General features: G+C 40.2%; 1 protein-coding gene across 1 annotated transcript; it reads left to right on the top strand.

The window, feature by feature from the left end:
- Window positions 1-494: 494 nt before the first annotated feature.
- LOC142087179 (galanin receptor type 1-like) lies at window positions 495-18,545 on the top strand. Its single transcript, XM_075161076.1, has 3 exons — window positions 495-1,202; window positions 2,829-2,894; window positions 18,228-18,545. Exons 1-3 carry the CDS (start codon window positions 495-497, stop codon window positions 18,543-18,545), a joined length of 1,092 nt encoding a protein of 363 aa, XP_075017177.1.
- The last annotated feature ends 1,542 nt before the right edge of the window (window positions 18,546-20,087 follow it).

Genomic DNA, 20,087 nt, shown 5'->3' with positions numbered 1-20,087 from the left:
TTTTCTGAAGGGCTCAGGTCACAGACAGCATTTGTTCTCACTGCCACAGCTCCGATCAGAGCTAGGAGAGCAGGTACAACAGCTGCAGATCCAGGGACTGGCGTGGGAGGGAAGCAGAAGAGGAGGGGCGTGAGGAAGCTGAGCTGCAGCCGCTTTGCTTCTGCTCCAAGCTCCCAGTGCAGCTTCATCCTCAGCCCTTCTGGCACAGACTTTTCCTCTGCCACAAGAGCTTCTCCAGCAGCCACTGCCAAACCTGCACTTACCTCTTGGATGAGAAAATTCCTCAACGCCCTGTTTTGCCAGTTCTTGGAAGAATCTGCACCAAAGACAGACAGAGCTTAGAAGAATCATCTGAAGAAAATTGCTCCCCAAAGGAAAAACACAGAGCATTGGAAAACCCAAGCATTCAGCCTCTGGCCACCACTAACATAGACCTGCCTGATAGCAGTCAGGGCTGCAGCGACTGCTCCCTGCCTTCCAAGCAGCCTGGCTCCATGGAGGAGCAGGAAGACAACTTTGTGCTTTCCCTCGGAGCCAACACCAGCAAGTGCAGCCTTGAGACTAACCAAACACAGGCCCAAATGTGCTGGTCAAGAGCAATCTCTGGTGGCCCAGAGGTCGTGATTGTACCAGTGCTTTTTGGGTTGATTTTCCTCCTGGGAATGGTTGGAAACACATTGGTGTTGGTTGTTTTGGGGCGTCTCCGGCCTGGGGGACGCCCATCACGCAGCACTACCAACATCTTCATCCTGAACTTGAGCATTGCAGACTTCTCCTTTCTGCTCTTCTGCGTCCCCTTCCAGGCCACTATCTACTCCCTGCCAGAATGGATCTTCGGTGCCTTCTTTTGCAAGTGGGTTCACTACTTGGCCATGGCAACAATGCTGGTCAGCATCTTTACTCTGGTGGCTATGTCTGTGGACAGATACATTGCTGTGGTCCATGCCAAGCGTTCACCCTGCATCCGCAGCAAGCGCAACGCTGCCCTCGGCGTGGGTGTCATTTGGCTGTTGTCTCTACTCATTGCCATCCCTGTAGCCCAGCACCAGGCCCTCATGAGTGGTCATCAACAAGCACCCAACAGCTCCTTCTGCTGGGAGCACTGGGCAGATGGTTCAACAGCCAAGCAGATGTACAAGATTACCATCCTGCTGGTGGGATACCTCCTGCCCTTGGTGCTCATCACCTGCTGCTATGCCAAGGTGGGTGAGAGGGACGCGAGTAATGTTTAAATGGAGGGGAAGGTCACTCCCAGACTCTTGGTGGCTTGAATGTGTACACTCAAGCTACTCAGCCAACAAATAATAGATCCAATCCTTTCCATATACTCTCCTGGTATAGAATACTTCTCGGAGGCGGGGGGGAAGGAAAACAGAGAATGAAATTACACCAGTTCACAAAAAGGATTACAACTGCTAAGTTGACACCCAGCCTGACACCCAAATCCCCTAAAGATTCTTGCTGTTTCTCCTATTTTTCAGTTTGTTCTCTCTTGATAATACGTTTGTTCCTGGTAAGAGGAAAAACCTATGGAGGGAGAAACTATGCAGAAAGTATACAGAAACAGTATTAAAGACATCACCCCAATTTCTTTCTTTCCTTTGGGTTTTGGGTTTTTTTGTTTTGGTTTGTTTTTTTTTTTGACACAAAGCTCTGACACTGCATCTTGCAAAGACTTGCAAAAAGAGGTCTTAGGATCAGAGTTTTATTCAGCAAGAAACCTCTTCCTTTCTTCTTGTGGATTGCTATCACTTAAACTTTTGGTTTCCCCTTACTGATCTTTAGCATGCTTAAGACTGATAGCAAGTCTATGAGTTGTGATAGCATGCAGAATAAGTTTTCTGTGAATTTTGTATTATTACCCTACTGCGCAGGGACTGGACTTCTTTTTCACTAGTCAGTTGCAGGTCTACCCTCCTGGGGGAAAAAAAAAAATGTTTTCCTGGAATTTAAGTTCATGTCTGTTTAATCAAAAAATACATTACTTTCAATACTAATCTGTTCTGCTATCATCAGTGCTAAGGACAGGACAATGCACTTAGATTTAAGCTAAAAATCTCTAAACCTCAGGCCTTGCTTGTCACAAGAGGAAAAAGTCACTAGAGCTCTTAACTCCTGTCACTGTAGCTCCAGTGTTTGTCCCCTCATTGCCCTATGTGAGAGAGCAGCAACTGGAGGGTGAGCTGCATTTAATAGAGGCATTTTTTTGTTCATTAATTGCTTTAGAAAATATAGTCTGTTAGCTCCAAAGGCCAAAGTACAAACATTGCCAGGTTACTGCCGTGCTGTAATCAGGTTTCAAAAGCTTGATCTAGATGTTGTTAACTCAGAATTGCCCTACAGTGCTCTAACATTTCTTATGACTCTCCCTCTGAAAGGAGAACCCACTCCAGCTGCCCTATTTGTTAGTGCGACGCTCAGGAGCGGCAGGACAGTCACACCAGGGTACAGTACTTGCAGCCTGCTCTCTGCTTTTGTCTATAATCAATCTAGAGAATAAATATAGATAATCTGGGGCACAATCTAAAATTCAAAATCCATGGAAAGACTCCTGTGGATTTCAGCATAGTGCCAGCTGAGCTCTTAATATATGCTGAGCTACATCTTGTGGAAGCATAGTGGTTTTAATGCTTTTTCCAAACCTTGTTTCTTGAAGGAGAAAGAACTGTGGAAGGCTTAGAATTAGAAGTCTCAAAGTATCAAATTCAACATTGGTTGAAGTCATGCTAAAACAATTCTTTTAAATTTTGTGCTTGTATGAGAAGTTCAAATACTAATATACACAATTCAATTACCTATTCAATATATTGCTCCTTTTTCCCCCCAAGGTTTTATATCATCTCCATACGAAAGTAAAGAACATTTCCAAGAAGTCAGAGAGATCAAAGAAGAAGGTAAATATCTTTGGTTTAATCTGTACACTGACTATAATGTAATAGATATGTCAGGTTTCTAAAATAACCAATAGCCTTTTCAAGCTCCATCCAGGTACTGAAGTGTCATTCACGTACCAGTCTTTCAGCTCAGGTTCAGAATTCATGTTGACAGTTTGTTATATCTTTATAGACACAGTATATAATGATACCATTATTGAAATGTTATATCGATCTCTATATACAGGCCTGCTGGACTGCCTTTTGATTTATTGTGCTATAATAGAATCCCACAAATACTATCTTTTTACGTTGGCAGCCAGTAAGATACTCGGACTATAAAAATATCTAGGTGTTTTGAGTATACCTCAGCAAACTAAAAAGAAAATACATGAAGAAATTGAAGTACTTCAGTTTTGCTGCAGTTTGCATTTAAGATCTTTCTTAAGGTTTGCATCTAAGCAGGTGGTGCATTCAGATCCTGGTTTGATCCCTTTGCAAGCCAAAGAACAGGGTTATCCCTGGCTCAAGCTGTATGAAATAAGCAGAATTGCAAGCATTTACTGAGAAAAACCTTAAGAATAGAATTTTTTTTTCTGTCCAAGAATCTTAGAGTGAATAAGCCATAATTAATGGAAGTTTTCAGGTAGCAAAACTCACCAACTTCAGTGATACAATATCAGATTTACGTGACGTGAAAGGGGAAAATGTATTTCAGTCAGAAATGTTGTAACTGTTGAGTGTGCAGCGGTAAGTAAAACTGTAGGCTATCTGGCTAGTCAAAGACAGGAAGTAATGGAGTACTATCATTAGCTGCTGATAGGACAGTCGGGTCACAGTCTGTGCCAGCGGCACAGCAACTGGTCAACCCGAATGAGTGTGCCTCCGAGTAGATGTGACAGCCAGTGGAGATGACTAGGGAGCGCTTTGATTTGCTCTCAGCCAATGCACTGGCCAGTTTCAGCAGCTACCTGCCACACTAGAGCAGCCCTACAAGATGTGGCCGTGATGCTGTCTATGACAAAATTGAGGGTCATTACAGCAAACATGGCCATTCGATTGACAAGGGTGCAAGATACAGAAATCAAAGCTTTGACATGACTCCAGCAAAAAAAGACAGACACTGGTACCACAGCTGCAACAAGCTACAGATGTTTTGAAACACAGAACCACTTCTGGGCATGACGAGTTGCACTCAGTGATTTATCCACTAGCATTACAGGACCCCCCTGGAAATTTAGATCACTCACAAGATGAGGAATTCAAGATACTAGATTTTCAGCATGCTGCAGCTATACCTCATAAGAACCTGAACCGGTACCTCTATTGATTTCTCTTTCACCGAGGAGACTTACTGTAACGGAGACAAAAAGGTATATCCCTAAACATAACATAGCCATCTGTTCCTTATCTCAGAAAGAAACCAATCTTAGTACGTTAATGTTCTGTATGCAGCTAAGGTATCGCAGAAAAATGTACAGTTCTCATCGACATAGATGTCTTCATGATCAACCTATTCAGGAAAAAGCAGAGCTACTTTAAGAGGTTAACTGTGCACTTTAGCAGCTATAGTAGCATCTCAAACCAAACTTAAGGGTTTTTAATACAAAAATAATATTATCTTTCAGGTGTATCATCTGCAATATTGTGCTACAGTTTTAATGGTCTGGTCTGTGCTGCTTGTAGTTGATTTAGAGCTGTTACAGAGATTTTGCCAGTCCTTTATGCCTATGAATCCTAACCATACTATAACTATAGATTATACTTAGTTTCTACTGGTTCATTACATTCACTAACATACACTCAGTTTTGTTGGTAATAACTTATGAGTATCAAACCATAATTGGTCTTGCACCTACACTGCCTGTAACAATAGAACTCAACTGGTATTCACAATATTATCTCACAATACAAAATGACTACAGAAGTTATAATACGCCACACTATTTCCTTGATGGGAGTTACTTTCCCTTTCCCCTTAGGGTGCTTTTGATCATGTTTTTGTGTTCAGTTGCTAAGTTCACAAAACAAGCATAAAGCCTCACAAATACCACTTTGTTCATCTGTTTGTTCCTGAACCTTATTGAGATTAATGTTATTAGTCCAGCTCATCTAATTTCAAGTAGGTTCTGATAAACATTATTTTAATCACCTTTTCTAAGGCAATAAATTATGCAAGAAATAGCTGCTATGTATTGCCTGCTGCAGGAACACCACCAGACCTAGATGAAACAGACTACCCTGAAGAACACTACATCTTATTTTGCCTACTGACTTTCTGATGAACGCTGATGCTGCCACCGATATACTGTGAATTAAAATTTGAGAACCAAGAGTATCATTTCTGGGCAGGTAGTGCAGACTACAAGCAGAAAGCACAGTCAGTCTTTTGTGCTACATGAGAAAAGGCAACCAAGATCTGTTGACAATTTTGTTTATGTAAAATACAGCAAATAAAGCGCTAAGAAGCACTGTCATTTTGCATAGAATAATTTCATGACTTCACAACTTTGAAAAGTTGCTTTAGGTCTCAAAATCACCAACAAATCCTAAAACAGTTTGGTTGGTTTAGATTCCCCTTCTGTCTTTCCTTACTTATATATGAATGGCACACTAACCATTTCTTTGCTATATTTGAAGAGAATGCTACCAACAGTCGAAAATTACTACTGTCATTTTCCCATAAAGCAGTAAGTTACAGAATTTCATTTATGACACTCATTTTTTCAAATGTATCCGTTTGCATTGTTTTCAGATTTGACCTGCAGATTTAGATGAAAAAACAGCTCTACATTTTCTTCTTTGGGTTTCCTGATTAGATATGACTTCACCTGATCAAACAAGTTAATGGTACAGCATTTCTTCCTCCCTCCCCTTAAGTATTTCCCTGGCTATAATTCTGGAAGGCCCGGTAGCAATTCTTGCTCCATTTGGCACAGTTAGGCCTAATTAAATAGGTGATCCTTTCAGATGAAAGAAAAATCAAATACATTCCTCTATTCACACACATCATCTTCCACAATTTGTCTCCTTCCAGCACTTTCTGTGTAGAAATTGCTCATCTAGCCTTTCTGCAGGCCAAACAGCATCTTTAGTGTACCTATTTCAAGCATTTTTTGTTTCAACCACTTCTCTTAGCACTTTATAAGGAGTCTTTCTTGGGTAGGTTGCAGACACACTCAATTCCTGCATATGCTTTCAAAGTATACTTGAAACACATTGAGTGTCAATCATTTAAAGCAGATCTTCTTAAGAAAACGTCACATTAGAGCCTAATAGGAAATTCGTATGCACATGTCAGTTCTGTTAAATTAGCTTCCTTCACATGTACTTAATTGGTCTTTTGGTCTACAAGTAGTTTTGTTTGGTTTTAATTTATAAACTTCATCAGAGATTAAGTGAATAGCTTTTGCTTATTTTGCTCAAAGATGTTTGACAGATGAATCTTGCTCCACATTTGAAATGTTAATTTAGCATATACAGAACATCTAGCTTGTTCTGAAATACCTGTGGAACTTCAGTGGCTAAACCCAAATTGCCTTGATCTATCAAAAGAAAGTGTAACACAACAGCAAAGTCTTCCAATATGAGGCGATAAAATTACCTGATTCAGATCTGTTAATTCACAGTGTGTATCTTGACCACACTGATATGAAAAACAAAGTGTCATACTGGTACAAAAGAGTACAGTCTGGAACTACGACTACTCAGTTCCTACTTCATTCCTATAATTTCAAGAAAGCAGGACACTTGAGCTGTTATCCTCCTCCCACCCCTAAGGGAAGGGGTTTTGTGTTTGGTTTGTTTAGTTTTTTCTCTGTTTTTGTGTTTGGTTTGTGGGTTTGGGGTTGTTTTGGTTTTTTTTTAACAGGTAAGTAGTAAATTTTGCAAACAGCTATTTGTTCAGGATTCACTACGTTCATCTGGGCTACATTTGTGAGTAAAGGTCTCAAAAGAATCAAATTGCAGATTTGGAGTCCTTGTTGAACAAGATTTTCCAGTGAAATGGTTGCCTGCATTACCACTGCAAACAGTTTGTTTTGCCATTCAGAATTCCAGAAACTATAATCTCTCTTCTGCTTTGTGCTATACAGACTCCTCAAGATATAACACTTCCAAGATAAAATATAGTTAAGAAGCAAAGCAAATGCCTTAGAGCTAAGGGAAGCGACTTCTCACAAACAGCATTTCACATGCTGGCTGAAAACACATTGCTATTATTCTCCATTATAGGCTGTTTCTAAAAAAACCAGTAATATTGGGTAAGATTTTTAAAAATGTCATCACTTATTTCTGGATCTATAGCTTTCATTGACCTTGTTCAAGTCTTAGTATAATACCATTCTCTCCACTCCCAAATCCTGTAAACACTGGTAACAGGCAGAAGAGACATCCTCCTAATTCACATGGTTTTGAGCCACCGAACACAGAAATGCATGCAGTAAGGAAGTATTACAGGGACAAATCCAAATTCAAGCCACCTAAAAGGTCATAGAGGAGCCAGTATTTTATCCACTATTAGTACATCCTGTGAATCTCAGAACAACATGTGAATCTGGATACGGCCAATATTTACCGAATGAGTGAGAGAGACTGCTAGATGCAGACCTAGGGCAATTTCTAAAGAGATGATGATAGCATGGCCAAATGAACAGTCCCAGTGTTGTGCAAGGATATGCCTGACTTTCCTAGTTGCATTGCTGTAGCAAAAAAAGCAAAATAATACTGGATTTAACTGAATCTAAGCATGTGAGGTGTATTACTGGTACCCAGATCCTTGGTACTGTAGCTCAACCTCTCTTTAAAGATCAATTGTATCAATCTGTATCAATGCCTTTCAAAAAAAATAAAGCCTTTTTTTTTTTTTTAAATAAATCAAACCCACAGAAAAAAGCTTAATGAACTACAAATTTGTTATTCTAAGAACTGTCTTGCTTGTTTTCTTTACCACAGCATGGTTTTCCAGTGCTTGCCCCCACAGCGCTGTGCTCAGCCGTCTGTGCAGGCTTACCTGGTGTGCGCTGTCTGCACCCAGCAGGGGAGCACCAGCTGCCCAGGGACCGAGCAGAGCTGCACATGCAGACAAGCATGCGTACTGTCTGTTAGCCGAGTACGGAAGCAAAACCCAGTTAAAAGTTAAAACAACTCTAAGTTTTTTAGCTATCTGCACAATTAAGAGGAGCTCTGACACATACACCTAAAACAAAGTGGCACTGCCACCGAATTTCCCCTCAAGGGAGCCTTGTCAAAAAGTTCCCAGAGGACATTGGTATATGAAGTATCTTCTCTAAATAAGTCTTAAATGCCAGGCTTCACTTCAGCAGGATGTGAAGACCCTGCTGTTGTCTCCCAAACAACATTGCCACAAGATACACCTGGGGTTCCAGCATGGATTTCACTCTGTGCATGGTGTTTGCAAAGTCACCTTTCCCTTCTCTTCCATTATTTGTGATCTTTCTGCTGTCTATCATTGTCCCATTTGCCACAATATTGTACTGAAAGTTTACAGTTATTTGAAGATATGTAGGGGCTAGAGGGACAGATAGAGGGCCCTGTTTTCTAAGGCCAACCTACTTGTGGGCAGTGTTTAGATACATGATTGTAAAGTTAATAGAAACACATTTTCTTTGAATGGGCCCAGTTTATGAATAACCCAGAGAGCTCTGACAGAAACCCCTTCCAGGTCAGTGTTCAAACACTTGCTGAAAAGAACAAGTTTGTCTTTAACAGAATCCTGCAGATGACACACAATCTTCCAGGCACATACCTCCTTTTTAAAAAAAAAAAAAAGGTTTTGTGCTTGGGTTGCGATTTGTAAGCTTTTAAGTTACAGCATGATTATGTTCAAACTACAGCAGCTTTTTCAATTTATGCACACTTGAAACTTCACAAAAATTTCCATTGTACAAAGTTTGTTGCATCCTGACTTCATATTCCATTATCAAAAGAGTTTGACCTTTAATTCAGATTCCTACTTCACAAATTTTTATATATGATTGCCATGTACATGTCAGTCTTGGACATGCTCAATTTAATATGCTTTTCCATTTATATGTGATTAGATTAAGGAAGAAGTTTAGGACCTTTTGCAAGCTTAGGCTGAAATTCTGCATGATGAACAAAGACTCTGCTTGCAAAAGAGGTACATAACTGTGTGTTTCCCTATTTAATGCTGTACTAGCTGCACAAGTTTGCCAACCTTAAAATTGAGATGGTGTAATGCTGCAGGATTCCTCTTTGCAGTTTTGAATAATCATTTCTTGAGGCCAGCCAGCAAGACAACATGGTAAGAAACCCTGTGCACACCTCTATCACAAATAAAGTCTTTTTCAGTTCTGTTACTTCCTTTCTGCATTATGCAGAGTACAGCAAGTCTATAATTTGGCTCCAAGGGAAGTTAACAATTCCTTGTCTGACAGCTTTGAGAAGCGTTTCACAAGAGTCCAGCCCTAAGAACTCTGAATGTACATTTGCAGTAAATAAGATGATTAAACAACGGAAATTAAAGCAAACCAAGGTCTATTCTTACCATGAAATGGCCCTGTGGTGTTTTACTGGCCTCTGGAGCACACCAGGGTTCCTCAATGTTTACTCAGTTTTGTTCTGTATATTTTTAAAGAACAAATAACAAGACTTGCAAAATGAACAGTCTGAAATGCTTTTTCAAGTTTAAGAATGTTTCTGGAGATATGAATTTCACAGCTATTTTGCAAGCTCCCTTGAAAGGACAGTAGGAGTTGTGGAACCTTGAGGCCAAAAGCTCCGATTAACAGACCAATTGAGCCATTTAAAGCTAACAAATTAGTACTATGCTTTTCTATTGTTTAGCTACAATAGAAAAGCGAACCATGCTTACCTGGTGGGAGAGCAGTGTGTCTTGTTTTGTTCTCTATTCCTTTTCTCATAATTCCTAAAATTTGATTTGCCTTATTTTATTACTTTTTTAAAATTTCCCCTCTTCTAGCCACTACTTGAGAATCAAGCTGTTCACAAAACTGTCATAAGCCCAAGATCTTGCTCCAAAATTGAAATGGTCAATTCAAAGCACATCTCTCTCTATGAAGCTGGTTGTTTTCTTCCTCAGCTCATATATTCACCACCTTACATTTACCTACATGCAGAGTAGCTGTTTATTGCTCCCAGAGCTAAGTAAACACAAATACCTACAGAGTTGGTGTGGGACATTCCATGGAGCACTGCATTTTGAAGGTCATAGAACAGCTTGAGGTAAAACATACAGAATTCCTTCAAGGTAGATGGGTATTCCTGAACATCTTGGCCAAGAGAGGCAGACAAAAGTTGCACTGTAACTGCTTTTCTATATGCTGAACAATTTATTTGGCTTCTGTTCACACAAATGGAAGGTTTTCATATAGACTTACTGAATGTGATGTTCAAGGCCTTGGCACTTGAACAACAGTAAGTACAGCAAAGGAGCATGGAAGAATCTGGGATCCATCCAGCAAAAAAATATTAATCAGAAGTGAAATCCTGCAAGTAGTTTTGCTAACAAGAGCCAAGGGCAGCAGGAATAAAGAGCATCATTACCAATTAGTGGATAATAGGAATATCATAATGCTCATAGGCATTTATGAATACAAAGTGAGTCAGTATTAAGGGCATCAACAGAGGAGATTAGTGACATAAACACAGAATGAGAGATGTGCAGATGAGCAGTTAGAACACTGCAAGCAAGCTGCTGGGAAATGAAGAGTCCATCTTAGAGCACAATGCGAGTCGCCAAAATGAACTGGTAACAACTGAAAATCTATTTGCTTCAATCCCTCCTCTTCTTCAAGACAGCCAACTGCCATCTCTGATTGCAAGAAAGAAAATACAGAACAATGAAAAAGAACACTTTCAGTGTGGTTCTCAGACCACTGAAGAGTAGTATTACACTCAAGTGTAATAAAAAAAGACCAAAGGGCAGTGAGAAGTGCTTCAGAAGTAATTAACAGATGCATTTGCTCTGAAGCAGAGGAAGCTGCTACACAACATTTAAGTTAGTTAAAAATAGGTATGGCCTTTTTTGAATCAGCTGTTTGAAATATTGTACGTTTATGACTAAGCTATAAGCATGTTTCTGGAGATCAAATTTGTGCTTTGGGACCTTTCTGTTAGGGTAGAAAGGAAAAGGATGTTGGCAAATGCATCAGGGGGAGTCGGGTTTGTGAACAAAGGAGAGAAGAACCTGGCACCAGGAAAGAATAAACTGACAGTTTTCACTTTGCATATTGGCTTAAAGGGGTACTCAGAGCAAAGGGATGCTCTTGACTGATTTTTGTCTTCAGAAAACAAGAGGATCCCAGAATCTAAAGCCACAAAAATTGTTTTCCTCAAAAGTTGGTAAGTACCTCCAGCAATACAGTGGTAGATTGTGCTAAGCCACGTCCTTCCTAATCACTGACACAGTGTATCTGCATTATCTAAAAGCAAAAGCTTAGGGCACCAGGAATCACTACTTTTTTGCCAAGCCTTCACTACAGTAAAAGTACAATGTATAGCCAAGTCTGAAACTCTGTAGCTTACCCAAAGCAAGTCTGGGGCAATCAAAACATGCACCAATTGTCTCTCAAACTTTAGGGAAAAGGAGATGCAAGTTAGAGATGAGCATAACAGGAGAAAAGAATTGATCAGTAAATCACATCATCAGATAGGCTTTATATTAGAAGTCAAGAGAAGAGTCGCGGCCCACACAGAAAGCATGGTATGGTGTGAAGAAGCAGCACTAGCAAGAATAAGTCTGCCTTTAGAGTCACAGCAGAACATTATCAATTGAAATTAATTTTGGGGAATAAGGGGAAGGAAGACCCAAAGTCCAAAACAAGTTCATTATATCCCCCCACAGAGAGTAATAAAGGAAGGGTCAGTTGTTATTTGCTGATAAGACAGTGTGGAAGAACAGGCATAGGCTTCTTTATGCTTCTTCCTTCAGAATCATGGAAGAAAAAAAAAAAGAGAGAAAAAAACTTCCACGATATTCAGAAAACAGCAGTTGTCTCACTAATGAAGCCCAGTTTTTCCGCAAGCTAGTGAGAATGTACTGTTTAATAAAGACCTCATTGAATGTTCTTTCCCATTTCTGTGTGGCTGAGGTAAACAGTACAAATGGATGGTCTGATCAGCTCTGAAAAAAGATGTGCAACTAGCTGTCTCAAACTATGACTAAATCGGGAAAGTGACAAGCTCTCTACCTTTAGACTGTTCTGTTCTCTCTATATTTTAATCTCAGGAATGTTTATTAATCTAGCATATCAGGTAGTTCTGCCAAAAATAGGTAAATCCATGGAATACTCGAAGCATTTGACTCATTACAGGCCAATCTTAGTTTTGCCTTTGACAAATTGACAAGTTGAGGCAGCTTCATTACAAGTTTATCAAGGACAACAGCTCAAAAGACAATTAAATGCTAAAGACTTCGTCATCCTCCAGAATGAGGCATCTCCCACAAAAAGGGTTTTTAAACACATTTCCCATTGTTTTTTGAAGGACAGGGGAAGACTAAAAGCAAGAAATAGATTGTCCAGGACTAGGAAAAAAAAAAAAATCAAAGGGAAAACAGACAAAGAAAAAGTCAGATCACCTATAAAGATAACAAAAGAATAAGCAAGTAAATTCTAAGCAATCTGTGCATGGGAGAAACAATAAGGGGGGGAGGGAAATACAAGAGAAGTTTATCTATTTATTTGACAAACAAAAATATTTATAACTCTTCTAGTCTCTATATCCCACCATGCTATTAATTTACTGTATAGCTTAAGCACATGTACTTTGTCTGTACAACAAATAATGCACTGAGCTATTTTGTGGAGCTGCTTGAAAGACTTCTAGGATTATTAAGAGAGAGTTAGACAATGCAGTAGTGGCCGTTGTACATGTCTATTATGGACCCCTTCGGAGATGAACCAATCACCTTCGGAGATGAACCAGAAGGCTAGCATTAAGTGGGCACAGCTAGACCAACAGTAATCCATTAACTGTGCAAATTATCACAGCCCACTGAACAAACTCAAACAGTACACAGGCTATTTGGATCAGTCCTCTGCAGCTGGTCATGATTATATATAATGTTACATTAACATCAGTTTTAGCTACCACAAAGTTGGCACATTAAAAGCCAAACATAGTGTTTTGTTTCAGTTTCCTCTATCTTAACTAGATATTCCCTAACTTAAAAAAAATAGACATAAGTTCCATTTCCAAAACATGTTTCTTGAGTCATGAATTACGTGTATTATTGCCCTAGTATTGTCTATGTTTTCCATCTGCAAAATCCCGAATAGCTGGACCTCAGAAACAGCTTTGTGCTAATGCATAGCAACTGCAAACCCATTTTTTAATACTCAGCCCTATATTAAATGCGCCGTTTGTTATTTCACAATAAAAGAAAAATGAATCTAGATATATATCCCTTATTCAAAAGAATATTTCAGTGCTTGTAGACCCCTAATTTAAGCAGAAGGATGCTGTGAAAGGTTGCCCTGGTAACAAGCCTAAGCTACTTAACATTACTAGAGGTTAAAAAAGTAGCACCATTATTGCAGGTGAAAGCTAAGGATGGGAACTCTTTATTAATAATTTCTTTAGTACCCATTATACCACAGCAGGGAAACTAGACCCCACAAGACCACTATGCCTGTGTCTTTCAGTTCCATCAACTTCTAATCATACCAGTATATTTTTAAGGACAGCATCTGGTTCCCAGTGTGGCCAGTTTGAGGACATTTGGGAGCTAAGGTTGTTCACTTACATGGGAACATGCTTTGTCACCTCATATGTCAGACAGCATTCTAGTAGGCGAAACAAGGAAGCACCTGAAGCATGCCAGGTACAGGATGAACCTACAGGTTATTGTCTTTCAAAATTAAGAGAAACTTACTTGAGAGACCTATTTGACAGAAATCCCTTCTTTTTTTTTTTACTTGTATTGTAGGCAAATGTTTTCTCTTATCTGTACAGAAATCTTGATCTGATGCAATAACATCTTCCTAGAGAGGTTAACAGATTTAACTGGCTTGTTAAGGTAGCTAAGAAAAGTGAAAGTGGTACTTCTGACTCAAATCCAAACACATTTTTCCACTTCAATAATAATTTGTTTTTATTGCAGGAGATCATTGCTGCAGACCCTGTGTAAACAGAGCAAAGATGGCTCCTGTCCAAGATTGAGAAAACTCCCCTTTATCATGCAGTTGATTTTTCTGCAGGGTTAAACGAGTAGAAGAAAAAGCAGTTGCCACGTAAAGCACCTTTTAGCCTTCCCCGACATTACTCTTGTCCTAGCAAGCAGAATATACTTTAAACATTTCAGTGTGATTCACTCAGATATAAGATCAGATTAAATGTACGTTATAAACAATAATTATAGTATGCCCTCATGTTCTGCAGGTTTTAATACTGTTACTTAGGAAGGTCAGCATAATATGAAGGTCCTGATCCAACTCCAATTGTCTAGATAAAGTAAGCCCTAGCCAGATATTTAATAAAGAACTATATCTGAACACCTAAGTATAGCAGCTTCTTAAAAAGCTGCTTGCAGCTTTAAGTATTTTGACATTTGTCGTGGTTTAACCTGGCAGGCAGCCAAATACCACGCAGCCGCTCACTCACTCCCCCCACCCCCAGCGGGACGGGGAGAGAATCGGAAGGGTAAGAGTGAGAAAAACTCGTGGGTTGAGATAAAGACAGTTTAATAGAACAGGGAAAAAAAGGGAAAATAATAATGATAATGATAAAATATACAAAATGAGTGATGCACAATGCAATTGCTCACCACCCACGCTGACCGATAACCAAGTAGCGATCGGTACTTCCTGGATCACGCCTACCCTTCATATACTGAGCATGACGTCACATGGTATGGAATATCCCATTGGCCAGCTGGGCTGGCTGTCCTGATTATGTTCCCTCCCATCTTGTGTACCTAGCTCAGTCAGTAGGCACGGGAGCTGTCCTTGGACTAGGAAGGGCACTTAGCAACAACTGAAAACATCAGTGTGTTATCAACATTCTCCTCATACTAAATCCAAAACACAGCACTAGGAAGAAATTTAACCCTATCCCAGCCGAAACCAGGACAACATTAAAGAAGAAAAGAAATCAAAACAAAAGGTTTTTAAAGTTCTAAATAATCTTAGGAAACTTCAAGAGCATTATAGAGCAGTTACGAAAGTGAAACAGAAGAACCTGGAAGACACAGATTTCCTGCAGTTTCACCCGGTACCTCCAACCCCTTTGAACAAGACAGGTTATAAATGTAAGACTTGTTTATAAATATTTTAACAGTGTCTCCCACTGTTCTCATGTATGGGACTGCAATCAGTTGTTACAATTCCAGATGTTAGGCACCAACATCTAATCACCTTATACTCTTTCTGCTATGTCACTCCGCTCTTCCCTGGAGCATGCTGTCATTTCTCCATGCTGTCATCATCTCCAGAACGTGATCTTCTGCAGTTAAGTCTGCAATACAGAAGCCTTCTGTTAGCCAGTATACATTCATGAACATGATACCTAACTCATTGATACAGGAAGACAGAAAAAGCCATTAACATAGACGCTAGACGAGTGAAACTTTGTTAAGTATTTGGAGAGCCTCTGACAAGGGAAAAACTGCAAATGCTCCAAGAAGTAGTATTTCGGTTGTACCACTACTGTCTTTTAGGGCATCAGAGAAACCATCTAAGACATAGTTCCTTAGGAAACCTTGCTTCATTAGTTCTGGTACTCATAAGTTCCTTATTTTCCTCATATTACATTTCCAACAAGGCCAAGCATATGCCATAGGGGGGCAGACTTACTAAAACATGCTGCAATTTCCATCTCACCCAAAGTACACAGCCACAGCGAGTACCAAGAGAAGAGCAAACGACCCCTGAAATGCCCTCCCAGTTTAATGGGAACCCAAAAAATCTCCTTGCTGAGCCCAGCTCTACCTATCCACCTGAGACACCACTGAAATACTGCCTGGAAAATATGCTTAATTTGGCAAGTCATGCCAACTGTGTAGTGCTGCAGAAAGGTTAGAGAACATATAGAGGTTTTGCAGCAGCTGTTGTATTTGCTATATTTTGGGGGGAACTGAGGAAAAGATTTCCCTTCTCCTGAAAGATCATTCCAGCTTAGGTATTTTGGTGTTAGATATATGTAAGTCTGAGTCTTTATAATTTCTATTTATACATTTTAGCATAACAGGTATAGTGATAGAATGCTTTAAAACAAGATACAAAATCCTGCAGGTCTTCTCTAGCAGACAAACCAACTATTAAATGTAGCCATTATAACCACTGATTAAATGAGTTTTTGTTCACTAGAAAATTATCGCTCTTCTAGGAAAGTAATTGCACACTATTCACTTGAAATCACGCAAGGGAATTCTTGACAGAAGCATTGACCTAGACCAGTAAGGCTGTAAACCTTAAGCTGAAATGAAGCCTAAGGTTTCATTTTTCTCCATTGCTTTTCTGCTACTTGTACAACAATTCTCCTTAGGGGAAGGATATCATCTGCATATTTGCAATTTGTTATATTTATTAAAATGACAAAATACAAATGATAAACACTAACTACTAAAGTTGAAAAGCACGCATTTTGCCAAGAATCAGGTGGGGGAAGAGCAGGGAAGTCACTTGCTGTGCATCTGCTACAGTACCCCAAAAAGGAGGAATTAAATATGCAAAAAAATGCTCACCTTCCATTACCATTAGCATTTTTGAAAACTCCTGAAGTCAGGTGGAATTAGCCCTGCAAAAACATTAGGAAAGGCTCTCAGGGGCCCCAAGTCAGTAACCTCTGAGCCTTACTAGGTATTCACTGAGTGTGCTAGAAGTAGAAAGCGAGACAAAAGCAACACCCTCAGCCGCTTTAAACTTGCTAAGTGCGGTCCTGCTCCCACAGGGCTCAGGGTCTTATAGAAAGGAAGTTGAAGTGACTTATAGTTTAATTTTATTTACTGTAGCTTACAGTAAATAAAAGCCATTCTTCATCCTCTTCAAAGGCTTCCAGGAAAATAAAATAAATAAAAAAAAAAAAAGAAAAGAGTGCTTTTGTTGTAACACATTCCCTTAACTATACCAGGCTGAAGAGTTTTTGTTCAAAAGGAGAAAGACCTTTTCAATAAAAACTGAGTTATTTCTTGGTACACATCTTGCAGGTCCCCTGAACATTAACTTCACAGCAATATTTATAGGGCAAGGGACTTTGCCTACACTAGTGAGGATCTCCACTTCAGGGACAGCAGACAGCCTGGACTCGCAGCCCCAAAATGCAAGTGCCTCAGTCTTTGCCTTCAGTCCTCTCCCCCCCCCAGGTTCCTCACAACCTGAGCCCCTCTCCCCAAGCTACCATTTCCCCTCAACAAAAGGAACAAAACCCAAACAAACAGCCTGCTAAAATTCACACCAAAACAGCTCATGCCACCTACCTTTGGTCAAGGCTGCCTCTGGCTCTCCCTGCACCCTTCCCACCCTGGCAGCACCCAGCCACCCCCTCACACTGCTCCGCCATGTTCCTCAGCCCTCCCAAGGCACCACCTGAGCCCTCGTTCCTCTTCCCCAGCTGCAGCTGTGGGGCTATCACAGCTGCAGTCAGCAGCTCACCTCATGTTAACCTTCACTTTGGATGGTGACTTCAAAGAACACTGTTTTCAGGAAAATTTTACCTCAGATCAAGCTTTGGGGCTTAACAAATGACAGCTTGCGGCGGTGGCTGGCCAGCCTAACTGGAGAGCAAGCATTGCAGGGGCACACCTCTAACCCAGCCAGCACACAGGCCGGGATCCCACAGGCGCAGTGAGCCTCCCTCAGGTAACCATCTAGCTAGAAATATTTCTAACCAAAGAGTACTGGATATTTAAAAAAAAATAATCCTCCATGCATTGTTTTTCTTGGTTTCTCCCGTAAGAGGGAAGCTACTGGAAAAATCTTTCTCCTCAGGTCAGTCTTTGTTACTCCTCTCAGTGGCATGTTTCCTCGCAGCCAGACTGTTTTCCCCTGCAGTTACTTTCAACAGCCTTAATGTTCCTCAGCTTCCATATGTTAGGGAATATTATTTCCACTCTTCCATGTCACATAGTTAGCACTGCTGTTACAGCCTCTGTATTGTTTGAGGTTTTACAGGCACTATCTCCATGGCCTACAGAATTATTTGCTTGAGCCAAAAACAGGCAATCCTTGTTTTCAGGGAGGACAGTTGTTTTTTAGCATCCTTTTTCATATTGTCATCTTTTACCCAACTGGCAGTTGTCAGTGTTGCCTGTGTTATGCTGCTTTCACTACTGCCAGAGGAAGGCAAACTCGCTCATACCATAGACTCGCTTGATCACTGTGACCACTTAATATGTGATCTTGTCTTTTCCAGACAGCGCAGACAGTGCTTCTCGTGGTCGCCGTGTTTCTGCTCTCCTGGCTGCCACACCACATCATCACAATGTGGGCAGAGTTTGGGCAGTTTCCCCTGAACAACATCTCCTTCACCTTCCGCATCATCTCTCACTGCTTAGCCTACGGGAACTCTTGCATCAACCCCATCATTTATGCTTTCCTCTCGGAAAACTTCCGCAAGGCCTGCCGGCAAGTCTTCACCTCCAAGGTCTTTCTGCGGTCAGTTCCCACTGAGAAACTGGTTAGAATACGCATGGAGAACTTCTCTACCACGCACTCGACCACTAACATATAAATTGGGCTCACAAATACGTTTCAGGAGGAAAAGGAGAGGAAAAGGGTGCTGTCGGGGAAGAACAGGTATACAAATGCATTTCACAGAGCACTGCAGCCTGCAAAAACGTGGACTTGTCAGATTACTGGAGTGGTAGGAGGCATTTTTCCATCTGGCTGTTAGAACACTTGACACAGCTTATCCTAGAGTACCTTGCTAGGCACTGGGCTATGTGCAACAGAAGTATCTGAATGTCCTTGTAGCGCCCGTAAGATAGAACTCGTATGCAGTTGTAGTTACGCCCATAAAGCCGAAAATAAGACTTACACAAAAGGTAGAATATGGACAGACAAGAAAAGAGCAGTTTATTATCTGTGTAGACAGTCATTAGGATGTGAACAATGAGTGATGTGACGTTTGAAGAGCACTGAAAAGCAGTTTGGGAAAAGTCAAACTAAAAAGTCTTTGAATACGTCTTTGTTTCTTAAACTAAGTTTGACCATATGTGAGCTACATATATTTTAGCTCTCTAGCTGTGATAGGGTTTCTAAATCTCCTTGAAGGCTTTGCTATAGTATTTATCTGCTGGGTAGTAAAACCTTTCGCGTGACGTGCCAGTGATGTGGATGTCTGCATTTGGTGGCTCTGTATCAGCTTATATATCCCAGGGTTTGAATGTCTGTGTGCTCCTGAATGTAATTACTGCTGTTAATCACTGGCTCCAGTAACCGTCTCTTCGTGAGCAACAGTAGGAAAGTGGTATTTCTCAATATATGCTTGAAAGAATTATGGTTTTGTTTGAAAGTAATGTTTACAAAAGGCTTTATTGGTAAATATAGTGTTCTCTGAGTATATCTACCCAAAGCTTTTTATTAGCCACTTTAGTATATAAATGCCAAAAGATTTTGGTTTTTTTGATAAACTGTTTTGATCAACAGTGCCCTAGCAACAATCAGTTTAGAGTATTTGTACCGAGTTCAAGGTTACTGTTTGTAAAAATATATAAAGTGCAAATTACTTCAAAATTAGGAAGCATATGGCTGAAAGAACTTTATTATTTCACTGTGTTGTCTAATTTGATGATACTGTGTGCTGCAATCCAGACTGACCAGTCACGGGATTCACCGTAACATGATTCCAGATTCAAAGACCACGTTACTGAGTTTTTAAAAGTGAGTTACATTTTCCTCCCATTTTCCTTCCACATATTTTAACTCAAGAAAAAAACTACTCTCTTATCACCAATGCCACTTAGTTACTGATATAAACTAAGCAGATGCCTTAATTATGAACGGCCATTGCCACATAGTTTAACCATGGATCTTGTGTCAGAGCTTACTGTTTATGTGACATCACTTAACTGTGGTTAACTTTGGTTGCATTATTTAGCTGGAAACTGTAGGTAATGGAACAAAGTATTACAGTACACAACATCTGCAACAGTTAAGAAATTTTATCCCGAACTGATTGATTTAGTCCTGTATAACAGCTATATGAGAAGACAAATACTTGAAATTGGACATCTGAGATCCCAAGCAACAATTTTCCTCAGAAACTTAGAAG

This window comes from Calonectris borealis, chromosome 12 (assembly GCF_964195595.1).
Source record: "Calonectris borealis chromosome 12, bCalBor7.hap1.2, whole genome shotgun sequence".
NCBI classification, from domain to species: Eukaryota; Metazoa; Chordata; class Aves; order Procellariiformes; family Procellariidae; genus Calonectris; species Calonectris borealis.
This window is presented reverse-complemented; position numbering and strand designations above follow the sequence as displayed.

Excerpts from the sequence above, each read along its gene's own strand:
- LOC142087179 (XM_075161076.1), top strand. The coding sequence starts at position 495 with ATGGAGGAGCAGGAAGACAACTTTGTGCTTTCCCTCGGAGCCAACACC. Across the intron at positions 1,203-2,828 it reads TCACCTGCTGCTATGCCAAG|GTTTTATATCATCTCCATAC; the intron begins GTGGGTGAGAGG and ends TTTCCCCCCAAG. Across the intron at positions 2,895-18,227 it reads CAGAGAGATCAAAGAAGAAG|ACAGCGCAGACAGTGCTTCT; the intron begins GTAAATATCTTT and ends TGTCTTTTCCAG.